This window comes from Papaver somniferum, chromosome 6 (genome assembly GCF_003573695.1).
Source record: "Papaver somniferum cultivar HN1 chromosome 6, ASM357369v1, whole genome shotgun sequence".
Taxonomy (NCBI): domain Eukaryota; kingdom Viridiplantae; phylum Streptophyta; class Magnoliopsida; order Ranunculales; family Papaveraceae; genus Papaver; species Papaver somniferum.
The window spans coordinates 146085242-146098401 of NC_039363.1; the positions used below are offsets into that span (position 1 = coordinate 146085242).

Consider the following 13160-nt stretch of genomic DNA (forward strand, 5'->3'; position numbering starts at 1 on the left):
CAAGAAAACTGTTTACCATAACAAGAGGCGCAGATTTAGTGAGTCACGAGTCACGACCGACTCACTCTTATAATCTAGAGCGAAAAAATTATCATTCCCCTAATCCAACGGTCAGTATAGATTCATTCTTTTTGTTCTCAAATTTCCTTCTTCTTCTTATCTTTTTCTGGCTGTTCCGCTTCCATGTTAATTAATTAATGAGTTACGCAGGCCATTGACTTAAATAAAAACCATTTGTTTAATTTAATTTGATAACAGAAAAAAGGACAATATTTTTTAAAATATGTTCAAAAAGTACATAATTAATTGATTTTTACATGTTCGTTGATCCAGGTGTCTGATATTTTTTATTGTGTACGTAATTATTATAAATATTTAATGTTTAAGGATATTTATGTAATTATGAAAATAGCTTAAGACTTAATAAGAGAAAGTGGTGGTGGGGGCGGTCGAGGATCTGGTAGTACTAAAGCCATTTCTAGAGGTCAGGTAGTGTGTGTTCTTCTTCAACAGGCTTTTGAGTGCAGTCTACATAACTCCTTTTTTGAATTTCAAAAGAGAAAATTCTGAGATAACACCAGGAAATTACTATGTAGACTACACCAGCAGAAAATAAATCAAATCATCGTCTTCGTTTCGTAATGTTCAGAATTCGAGGATTTCCACGTAAAATATCTCTGTTCGTATAGAAGAAGATAACAAAATTCAGTCAAACCAAATAGTTGATATTACTCAGAAGGAGGACTTGTTCGTTAGCCAAACTTTTTGTGGTAAGTTTTGTTATATACTACAGTTCTTAAAATTTTATCAGTCTCTCTGTTTGATTATCATGCTTATCTTACAAGTAGTAGTAGACTAGTAGGCAAAACGAAGATGCTCATATCATGATTTGATTGAATGATAGTTTTTCAGATCTGTTAATTTTGCATAAGAGAGAATCCCATTTATCATAATTTCATTCATCTTGAAGTTTATTATTCTGATAATATTCTGTTAGAAAAGAGCAGGTCAAGAAAAAAAAATGACAATGGTGTAATGGTTCTGATACAACTAAGATAATAAGGATGATTATATTAATAATAATGATAGTCTAATTTCGAAAATGGTTCTGTAAATTTTGAATGATTAGACGGCTTTGTTGACTTTTAGCTGTAGACTTTTAGTATTATTACGAATTACTGATTCATTGGTTTGTAGACATTTTGTAATTCAGGGGCGGCCGCAGGAAGAAAAATCAACGAACAAGAATATCTTACTAGGAATTGAGATGTAATTATTGAGTTGAACTATTGATAGAGTCATGGGAGGAATTCATTTCGATTAGATTAGTTAGGTTTTTGATGTATTGAATGGAACAAGTTGAGGCACAAATTAGACGTCCGGTATTTATGCAACGGCACCATCCAGTTCAGGCTGCCTGTTTTAGCCAAGAACCACCTCCCATGTCAAGAAAGCGTAAGCTGTCGATCAATACGTCCAATTGGCCGCAGCAGCATACACCACCGTTCCAACAACAGCAGTATGGATTACCAAACTCTGAGAAAAATTGGAATCGTAATGTTTGGATGTGGGATAGTGTGAAATTTGTTGCTAAGCCATTAGAAGCTGATGTCACAAGAAACCGCTCATCAGCGGCTGTGGGGGCTGCTGCAGTGACTGATCAGAGAAGGAAAGGGGAAGAAAACTTGAAAAGCTCTATGAACCAGGATGATCGTGAGAACCTTGCATTAAATCTTGGTGGGAGCTTGTATTCTGTGGATGAGCATGTTTCAAGGCCCAATAAGAGAATCAGATCTGGATCGCCTGGAGGTGTCAATGGTAGCGCAAGTTATCCTATGTGCCAGGTTGATGATTGTAGAGGAAATTTGTCGCAAGCAAAAGACTATCACCGACGGCATAAAGTGTGTGAGATTCACAGCAAGACTACTAAGGCTCTTGTAGGAAAGCAGATGCAAAGGTTCTGCCAGCAGTGTAGCAGGTAAGATACCTTTCATTTTAAAGCTAGGCTTATGAGTCTTTAATTACGAGTCAGAAACATTGTTTTTCCTAGATATCAAAGCAGAACATACTGTCCTTATTTGATTTTGTCAGAAATAGTCTTTTATTTATTGCTTTCCCAATTAAAAGTCCAAATCAACATTCTAGCAAAGATGGCCTCATAATAGTTCAATATCTATGGGTTTCTCGACTAGAGCGAGTATAAGTTTTTCTAATTCTATTTGTTTATAGTATGTATTATGAAAGTAATCAACTACTCTAAAAGCCTGAACTGCTAAAGGTTCCACACATTTGGAGGGCGGGGTTCATTTGGTGCTTTTTTTTCCTCTGAATGGAGATGGCTTTGGCTGCCTTGCATTTCTGAACCTATCAATACTCTCTCTTTTGCAGGTTTCACCCCCTTTTGGACTTTGACGATGGAAAGAGAAGTTGTAGGCGTAGGCTTGCAGGGCATAATCGAAGAAGAAGGAAAACCCAGCAGGAGGATGTTTCTTCGAGATTGTTAGTCCCTGGAAAGCTAGAGAACAATGGTAGTGGGAACTCAGAAATTGTTAACATCATTCAAGCTTTAGCTCGTCTACAAGGTAAGGGAGTTCAGTTTACTGCAGTATTACTCGATCCATCTTTGAGGACATTTTAATGAAACATGTAAAGGGTGCAGGGACCAATATGGACAGAAATGCCAACATCTCATCAATACCTGACAGAGATTGGCTCATCATGATTCTTAATAAGATGAACTCATTACCTGTTGCCTCAAACAATGCTGCTAGGTTAGCCTTACATGGAGGTTTTGATCTGAATGTCTCACAAGAAGTTTCTACAGAATCTTCCAACAAGGTGAATGAGAATTTCTCTGCTTCGTCAACTATGGATTTACTTGCCATTTTTTCAGCCGCATTAAAAGAATGTTCTCCAGAAGTCTTGGCAGTCCTATCTCAAACAAGTAGTCACAATGATGACGACAAGCTCAGCTACCATAAGAACTCAAGTCCTGTTTCAACATTAGCTGGAGGAGATGGAACTGCAACCTTCCAGTCTAGGCTTGATCCTTCGAGTTGCCAGGTGCAAGAGTGTAGACCCAGTTTTCCATTGCAGCTCTTTGGTTCCTCCAGTGATAGTGACAGTCCTCCGAATCAGGGATCTCCCTGGAAATACTACTCCTCTGACAGCAGTAACCCAATTGAAGAGAGGTCTCCTGCATTTTCATCTCCTGGTACCACGCTACTGTTCCCACTGCGGACCCCGTCATCTGAGATTATGAAACATGAGAGTATATCGATTACTGGGGAAAATAATGTTGAGGACACTCCTCCTGGGGGTTCAACCCTTTTGGAACTCTTTAAACATGATAATGGGCGAGTTGCGAATAGCTCAATTCGAAGTCCATCAGGTCAGCCAGGTTACACTTCTCAATCTGGGTCTGATCAGTCCCCAACTTCATCTTCTGATTCCCACGTAATTCTCTCCCCCTGTCTGGTGTTTTCGTCTATGTTTCAGCTTTGGTGCTGGTGTTTTCTAACTTAATCTAGTTTCAATTTACTCATTTGCAGGACCGGACTGGGCGTATCATTTTCAAACTCTTTGACAAGGACCCAAGCAATCTTCCCGGAAATCTAAGGGCAGAGGTAGGGATTTAGCTTTTGAATGGGTGCACTAGCCTAATACGTTAGCTCTAGAGACGCAACCAAATCATAGATTCACTACATATTATCCTTATATTATACTGCATTCTTTTCATTTTTACTTCTTTAGTTTTGACTATAAGCAGCTATTTGAGTTACATTGATAGTCATCTAAATGATTTAATGTTTTCTTAATACATATGGATGTTAGCCCTGGGCCAGGAAAGAAATTTCCTTGATTTTGCTTTAGATGAGAGAAACGCACTGTTCTAAACCTGCGAAAACATGTAATGGCTTGCGACTTGAAGCTTTAGCTTAGGTTTGATTATTTTCAGATAACCGTGTTTAAAGAAATTATCCTGCCTACAAGGATGATGCTTATTAGTTAGTTGTTGAGGTATAATTTTTATTGACCTTATTTTTGCAGATCATAAATTGGCTTTCACACAGCCCATCAGATATTGAGAGCTACATTAGGCCTGGTTGTGTGATTCTATCAATTTATACAGTAGCACCTTCTAGGACTTGGGAGCAAGTAAGTGAAGTGATGGTTGTGGCGTTAATGTGACTTTGTGATGTGCTCTGCTTCTAATCACTATTAGATGTGATATTTTCAGTTCCAGCAGGATCTTCTACAGCGCGTAAAGCTACTCGTGAACGAACAAAATTCAGATTTTTGGAGAAATGGAAGATTTTTAATTCACACAGGCAGACAATTAGCATCACATAAAGATGGTGCGTAAATATTTCGCCTACTTTTTGTTTATTTGCCCTCTCCTTTTGCTTCATAGTACTAGTTACTCCTATACTGCGAATTTAAAGAATGGAAATGAGTAATGCATATATCTAGTGTTAAAAAAGGATTTATCTGAATAATAACCGTATCTGATGTTTGCAATTACATAAATTACAGGCAATTTTCGTTTGTGCAAAGCATGGAGAACACAAAATTCTCCTGAATTGATGTTTGTATCGCCTCTGGCCGTCGTTGGTGGTCAGCAAACAACTCTCCTTCTGAGAGGTCAGAATCTGAGGGTTCCAGGCACCAAGTAAGTGCAATGTGGTAATATAGAATACTGGTCAACTCTTAAGTACCGTTTTATGTTTACTTAGAAAATTAATTTCTTTTGAGCTCCCCAATGACAGGATTCACTGTGCATACATGGGAGGATACACATCAAAGGAAGTTACTGGATCAGCTGGCACTATATATGATCGCACAAGTGCAGAAAGTTTCAACTTTTCCAGTGAAATTCCTAATGTTCTTGGCCGCTGTTTCATTGAGGTAATTTCATGTCTGAATCCGCTGATTCAAAAGCGCTTGGTTCAAAAATCAGACTTTTCAGTTTTCTTGCAAATCTTTGGTATGTTGAATTATTAAGAAATTTATCATGGTTGGTGACATCTCTACTAACTATATGCGTAGGTTGAGAATGGTTTCAAAGGGAACAGTTTTCCACTCATAATAGCTGATTCTAGCATCTGTCAAGAATTGAGACTTCTCGAACCGGAATTAGAGATATATGCTAGTGTCAGTGATGGGACCGCAGAACAACAGAACCTGGATTCTGAACGGCTTAGGTCAAGGGAGGATATCTTGCATTTCTTGCATGAACTTGGATGGTTGTTCCAAAGGAAAAACATCCCATCCAGTTTTGATGGTCTAGATTTCTCCCATGGGCGGTTCAAGTTTCTCTTCATATTTTCCATAGAAAGGGACTGGTGTGCTCTGGTGAAAATGCTTCTAGACATACTTGTGGAAAGAAACATGAAAGAAGGTGCATTATCAAGGGAGTCTCTGGAGAATCTTTCAGATATTCACCTTTTACACAGGGCAGTAAAGAGGAAATGCAGAAGCATGGTTGATTTGCTCATTAAATATTCTCTAACTAGCACCACTGGTGCTCCGGAGACATACCTTTTCTCTCCAAGTCAAATGGGTCCGGGTGGTCTTACACCTCTACACCTGGCTGCGTGCCTACATGATTCAAAGGAGATGGTGGATATTTTAACTGAGGATCCTCAAAAGGTAATCAAATTGAATGAGTTGCTTTTTTTTTTTTTTTTCATTTTCCCTTTATTGGTAAAATATACTTGATACATTAGTTCAGACACTTGTACCTTTGAAACTTTCAGTATACATGGTGCTTTTACTTTTTTTTTGTTTTTTTTTGTTGTATTAGATTGCCGAATGAACTTGTAATGTTAATGCTTATGTTTTCTTCTTAACGGCGCTGAACACGTAATGTTTGTGGTTTCTTCTTAACAGTGCTGATGTATTTTCTTCTCAATTATTTTCTTGTATAGGTTGGGATGGACTGCTGGTATTCTTTATACGATGCAAATGGACAGTCTCCATATAATTATGCCTCAATGCGGAACAATCACTATTATAACAGGATGGTGGATCGAAAGGTTGCTGTAAGGAAACAAGGGAAAGTGTCCATAGATATTGAGGACGATGAGATATCTTCCTCCCACCAGCAACAACAGCAACAACCACAACCACAGCCACAACTGCAGTTGGTACAGGGGCGAAGGCGGCCTTGTTCGAAGTGTGCAGTCGTGCCACCAACAGGACGTTTTATGAGAATGCCAGGTACTCAGGGGCTACTTCATGTTCCTTATGTGCATTCTATGCTAGCCATTGCTGCAATGTGTGTCTGTGTGTGCTTGCTTATGCGGGGCTCTCCACAAATTGGAGACATCCCACCTTTTATGTGGGCGCATTTGGGTTCTGGGATCATGTAGTCAGATGAAAAAAATAATCTAGCCAAGGAAGACGGCACAAAGAAAGAAATCCTGCCTGCTCACTACCGCTTCTGTTAGTATAGGAAGATCATCTTTCTTTTCTTTTTCTTTTCTCAAATTTGAGACAGGAAGAAGAAGAGAGTGATGATGGGGGGTTGGAGGACCCTGCAGATAATTTAACCTAAGTTGTTGGTATACATGTATAGTTTTTTTTGTTTGTTTTCTTTCCCAGTCCATGAATGAATATAGAAAAAGATGAATTATGATGAGCATATGTATGTACCAATAGAACATCATAAGTTCATAACAGTTAGATATTGTGTACGCTTTCTCTTTACCAACTTAATGAACTGAAATAGAATTTTTTCCCTGTTCTTTTTATCAAGCACAAGAAAGGAGTCTTGCTCATGCAGAAATTACAGATTATATCATCCATTAAAGAAATCCACAACTTCGTCAATAAAATAAAATAAATATAAATATAAATATAAGGCCAAATTTTAATGAGATATATCCATATCCATGAAGTGTCTTAGATTAAGAACAGTGGTAAGAACAAATAAATTGCTAGAGAAAGAAGAGGGAAACTAGATAAAAAAATTTTGTGAAAGGACGAAATTTAACAATGATAATTCAGGCTGCTACTGCAGGTAGAGGGATGCTTGGGAGCTTGACGAGAGGCATCATCATTTGAAAAACGTTATACAAACGATTCGTAAGGGATATGTCATCATGGAGGTGTTGTGGGACTCGGATCCCTCTGGGATCAACCTTTTCGATCTTGTATGCACAATCGCCGAGTTTTTGACTAGCCGTGTACATAAGACTCGCTGAGTTCTTGTAGTGATAATTTTCAAATAAAATCATGGAATCAAAGAATTGGTTCTCAGCAGCATGCAATATGGTGTCACATAACTCGTATAATTTTGTTGTGGTACCAACACCTATTCATATTAGTTTACTTATTTAATTTCATTATATTTAGCTTATTTAGTTTCCTTGTTTAGTTTGAACTCTATAATTAGCATTACTTGTTTCACAAGTATTTGTAGTTATAAATACTACACCTGAGCCTTGTAAAATACTAATTAATACGAGAAACTCTTCTTCAATCTCTTCTAGACTTCTTTTCTTCTTCTTAATCCTCTCATTCTCTTAATTCTTCTTATTATCCGGGTTCTATATCTATTTCAGTCACGTAAACCTAGTGTTTTGGTCTAGAACCCTAACATCTGTCATCAGAGCTGGTTAGGTCTTTATCTCAAAAACACCAAATTCTTTTCCTTTCTCACGCTTCCGCATCATGACACTCACGGATGAAGTTAACCATCTTTTATCTACCATACAAACCCTAGATACTTCTGTTCATGATTTTATGGAGACTGTTATTGAGAATTCTCAGAAGGTAGATCACTCTCGCCAATTTGTTATCGATGAACTTCTTCAGAAAACACAAACTTTGCATAATACCAGTTTGGAATCTATCTTAACCGCACATCGACGAGAGATGAGTACATTGCTGCAACAACACAAACAAGATACCACCAATCTTGCTGATACTGTCACTACTAACCCTAGTATTAGTGATGGAATTCTTGAAACTCCTATTCGTGATGGACCGATTACAGTTTCTACATGGGAAGAATTTTGTTCCATGAAACAGAAAGTTTCATCGTCAACTCAAAAAGAAGAAGAAAAACAACAGGCCAACGAGGTTCCATATGTTTTTCATGATTCAGGAGAAGTTACTGTTCTAGAAGAAGCAACCAAAACGACTTCTCAAAGGAATGAAGAGACTCATGTTTCTATACAACAAGAAAATCTGGTCGACGAAGAGGAGGAATCACATAACGATAATGATGTATCGTTGTCAGCTCAAGAGGACTCATCATCACCAATTGAAGATAGAACTGACATGTTTTCGGCTACATTAATCGGTGCGGATGATATAAATACTTCTCAGACGGACGAAGGAGATCAAGTTGAAGGGTTTACGGATGATTCGTTAGAGCCTAACGGTAAGTCTTCAAATTTTGGTAAACCTAATGATTTAGTAGTTCAGAACTTTGATTTATCGTTATCTGCTGTTGAGAATAATCAAGTTATTGATCATGAGGAAACATATATCGCCTCTTATATAAACCCTAACAAGGACGATGTAGTTGAGTCCGTATATGTGGATTCATCCTACGAGAAATCTTTAATGTCAGTCGATTTGCATGTATGTCGATCTCCAAATGATATACCATTGGAACATTATTTTGGAACGATATGTGGTCGTATTTTCTCAAAATCCAAGAGAGTATCATTGACGAAAGACTCTGTAGTGAAGTTAAGATACAACATGAACTCATGTCCAGAGATGGATATTTGCGAAAAGAACACTTTGGTGCAATATCCGAGTATAAGATGGACAGTTGCGCATATTGTTTCTGCCATTGCATATGGAATTTATTCATCTTTGTTCGAAACGGGACTATCGACATCAAGTGATGCTTACAATGTCGTTACTAAATTGGATTTTGGAAGCTGTAGCTGCAAGAAATTTGCTCTTCTGGGTTGTAGGAAGAATGTAATTCATCCTGGAGTTAATACACAATGCTTCCAAAGGATTAACATTATCTTTGGAATTATTTTTGTGGAAGGTCAGGTTACTTTGGAGTGGCAGCATGACAACGACAATATCTTTTCTGGGAGACATCGTTATTGTTGGAGAGTTTTTGTTCCTGCATTGAATTTGCACGATTATTGCAGTCTTCTAGCTTATTGCATTAATAAGAAAATCAGTAGACGTGAAAAGTCCAGACAAGTGAAACTCCAGCTTATTACCAAATCTAACAGGTTGCTATATGAAAATCCATATTTTTGCTCGAAACTGGGAGAAGAAACGACAAATAAGCTCTTGTTTGGAATCTCTGGTATTCTATTGTTACTTCCAGCTTCGTTTGGAATTCTTGTTTTTGAAATTGATTTTTTGCACAATGATGCACCATGGTTGAAGAACAGTAATGATCTTACTTCGCAATATCTACATCCGGAACATGCCAACGGTCGTATGGATTTGCTTCATATAAAAACAGATTCATTAGTTGTGCAGTATCATGGTTTTGATCAAGAAAGTGCAGCCCTGAATATTCAATTTGGTCGAAGCACGGAGGATTATGTTGAAACATTTTTCAAGTTTTTGGATATCTCATCTCATGCTTCGCCTCTTCTACACGATAAAAAGGGAAGACTTTATCTTGCTGTAACAGTTATCGACATGTACCCAAGTGGGTTATACAATATTTTGCAAGGTGTACGTATTTCACGGGGGTTTAAGACTCTAGTTAAGAGGACTACTTACTGCCATTTTATTTCAAAATATGATGTTCACAACACCTGTGGTTTCTCTCTAACCGTACTACAATTTATGGCTCTCGAAGAAACGAGGACGTGTATGTGTTTGGCAGTAGACGTGATCATTCCAAAGTTAGGAAACTTCTCTACGGATGGCATTCAGTTTTATATCATGCTTGCCTGTTCAGAGTCCCATATCCAGAATGATGTCAAAATACTAGTCTCAATTAGAGGAATGGTAATAGTCGACCTTGTTAAATGTGACCAGTTTCCAAAGTTGACTTCAGTTCTTCGTACCGTAACTCCGAGAATGTTGTCGTCTGGTCCTCCAGGATACCACATTTATGAAAAGACCTTGGCAAAGGCAGTGGCTAAACATTTTAGTATTAGATTGCTTATGAGTGGATCTCTTTTATCACCTTGTATAAAATTTCCGAAGAAAATAATATTCAGTAAGAGTTCAAAATCTGAGAGATTGGTCTCAGTTCATAAGCAAAGAGCATCACTTGTGGAACTAACCGTACATACAAAGAAATTAATTTCATATGTTGAGGCTGGGAATTCAATACTAGGCAGTCTTGAAGCTTATCAGAAGTTTTCTTTTCCGGATGATTTTGGCAAATACTACGAGCAAGGCAAGGGAACCTTGAGGTTCAATAATCAGCACAACTCATTTTTATGGCTAAAAGTGTTTAGAAGTTCATTGGAGGATTTTATTCGAAAGGTAAATAGTGGGAAGGAAAAGTCTGTAACTATTGGGTTAATTCACAAGCTAAGCCAGTTATGTGTTTTAAAGGATACCGTCCACAAGAGTGTTGAACAGTGTATAGATGCAGCTAGTTCTAACCAAAGTTGTGAGGAGTTGAGGTTTTGGTTTTTGTCTTCGATCGTGGCAAGTCAATACGAACAGCGTACGATGATAAGCTGGATAGTCTTCTTGACAAAGGAATGTTTTGGATCAACAACATAGTAGATGGTGTTTTTCTGTTTTGGAGAAGCATTCAAACATCCAATTTGGAATTTTTGGATAATTGCTACGAAAGAGGTAAAGTATTTTCAAGGATCAACAAACAATGCAGTACCACATTTATGAAGTACCGCATCTCATTCAAGGGTGCAATACAAACGAGATGTACGTCGATAGAGGAGATCGGTCTTATTGCATATTATTTGTTACCATCAGTAAGGTACATTCTACAACAGCTGGGACTACAGGATCTGATTGCAACACTAAGAATTTCATTGGCACAAGATTCTCTTAATGTTAGTGTCACAGGAGGACGAATTTCTCAACTTCCAAGGGATAACTTCAATACAATAGAAACTGTTTATGCAATGATGAAAATTTTGGTTAATCACATGCATTTTGGCGTAGGCTTTCAAGATCTAAATGCTGCAATTGAAGTTTCACTTCAGGTCAACCAAGTTGAAGGAAAAGTGAAGAATTTACTGACGGCTACTTGCATGGTCAACTCCATTACAACCACTAATGAGGTGACTTTGGTGTTTGATGGCGGAAAATTTAAATGCACATCTTATGATGCGTGAAACAACATTTTGTGGCTACTTCGTTTTATAATATCCAAGGCTATGATTTTTGTGTTTGATCGTGGTAAGCCGTACCAGTAATTTAAGAGAATTATATGGAGAATACAAGCCGCGCACATTCGTTACGTCGTGATGCATTTCCAGAATTTCAGGCTTGAGGACAAGCCATTTTTCGAGAGGGGTGGGATGTTGTGGTACCAACACCTATTCATATTAGTTTACTTATTTAATTTCATTATATTTAGCTTATTTAGTTTCCTTGTTTAGTTTGAACTCTATAGTTAGCATTACTTGTTTCACAAGTATTTGTAGTTATAAATACTACACCTGAGCCTTGTAAAATACTTAAGAATTAATACGAGAAACTCTTCTTCAATCTCTTCTAGACTTATTTTCTTCTTCTTAATCCTCTCATTCTCTTAATTCTTCTTATTATCCGGGTTCTATATCTATTTCAGTCACATAAACCTAGTGTTTTGGTCTAGAACCCTAACAAATTTCTTCAACTTGGCATCAGTTGTATTCTGAAAGAGTTGATTAGCGTCGGTGCGTGTGAATGTAGCTTGACTCCAAGTGCAAAAGATTATGGAGTGGGTTAAGTCTCTCATTCCGTTGGTGTCTCTAGAGTGATCCGCATTTATGCAGTTAAGATACACCTCCTTGTCCAAAGAGGTTGTGCACACCTTCTCAATATCTTCATTATCATCATCAGTTGATGGTTTCTATTAGAATACATAGCAGATACAAACAAGTAGCCGAGGTGCAGAAAAGGACCGAGGAAACTATTTGGTGAAGTGAAGACTAAATCAAGTAACTGTGCAGTAAGACACGTGAAGTGGAGGTTAAGTCAAGTGACCGTGATATACATGGCACGTGAAGTGAAGACCATACAATATACAAACTGAAGTCAAAGTCAAGATGAAGTGATCAAGACTCAAGTTACCAGAAGATCGACGGAGATTAAACAACACAAAAGATCGAGGGAGATCAGTTAAGTTTCCAAGAATAAAAAGATCTCGTGTAATTTAGGTAGTTTTCTAGATAAGTCAAATATCTAGCTAATTTCATATTATTCATATTCTAGTTAATTAGGATATATATTCTAGAGAATAATATAATATCCTATATTAATTATTCATACTCTATAAATAGAGTGTCTCAATATAATTGTAAAATCATCTCAGAATGTTCTGATGATCAATATTCACCCTACGGGGTTGCTTGTGGACGTAGGTCGAGTTGACCGAACCACGTTAAACATCGTCTCCATTATTGTTTTGGTATGTAGATTTATTTATTCTTGATTGATTTATTTTATCATTGATTTGTTTTTATTATTTATCTAACATCAATGATATCCATCTTGAATTTGATCTACATATCAAAATTTAAGATGGTATCAGAGCAGCGATGCTCTCGATCCAGTCGCTTCCGCAACATATTTTAATGTTCAATAATAATTTCATTTTAAACTGAACATTAAAAAAAAATAAAAAAAAATTGATCAATTATATGTAACAAAGTTCTTTTTTGAATTTGTTATATTTATTTTATCGTCCAAACAAAATTGCTTGTTTCTGATTTATTTGAGTATGATCATCAACTTAATGAAAACTTCATTAATGTTATAATATGTGTTCTTGGAAGATTATTAATGTCTTCAACATCAAAGATCACTGTTATCATTTATTATCTCACATAATAATAGAAATTGATTTATTTTCAAAAATAATAAAATATGCTTCAGTATATCCAATATTTTCTTAGCTTGGATTATTATGAGCAAATATACTCTTCAAATTCCTTTTCAAAGATAATGATGTATTTACATCATTTTCGTACTTACGTCAACATTGATTTAGTTGACCGATAATTCATTCAGACCCAGCAAGAGTCTTT

At 36.9% G+C, this 13160-nt stretch overlaps 1 protein-coding gene across 2 annotated transcripts; it reads left to right on the forward strand.

Annotated features, from left to right (window-relative positions):
• The first annotated feature begins 469 nt into the window (after positions 1–469).
• Positions 470–6756, forward strand: LOC113289705 (squamosa promoter-binding-like protein 14). 2 transcript variants are annotated; one of them, XM_026539043.1, is made up of 11 exons: positions 470–770; positions 1198–1978; positions 2389–2582; positions 2660–3456; positions 3552–3626; positions 4051–4158; positions 4241–4358; positions 4537–4672; positions 4770–4908; positions 5050–5652; positions 5931–6756. In XM_026539043.1, exons 2-11 carry the CDS (start codon positions 1350–1352, stop codon positions 6372–6374), a joined length of 3243 nt encoding a protein of 1080 aa, XP_026394828.1. In that variant the 5' UTR covers positions 470–770; positions 1198–1349; the 3' UTR covers positions 6375–6756. The 2 variants fall into 2 exon arrangements, with proteins under 2 accessions (XP_026394828.1, XP_026394829.1); XM_026539044.1 differs by having other exon boundaries at positions 1214–1978.
• The last annotated feature ends 6404 nt before the right edge of the window (positions 6757–13160 follow it).

Excerpts from the sequence above, each read along its gene's own strand:
- LOC113289705 (XM_026539043.1), top strand. The coding sequence starts at position 1,350 with ATGGAACAAGTTGAGGCACAAATTAGACGTCCGGTATTTATGCAACGG. Across the intron at positions 2,583-2,659 it reads AGCTTTAGCTCGTCTACAAG|GGACCAATATGGACAGAAAT; the intron begins GTAAGGGAGTTC and ends TAAAGGGTGCAG. Across the intron at positions 4,159-4,240 it reads CTTCTAGGACTTGGGAGCAA|TTCCAGCAGGATCTTCTACA; the intron begins GTAAGTGAAGTG and ends TGATATTTTCAG.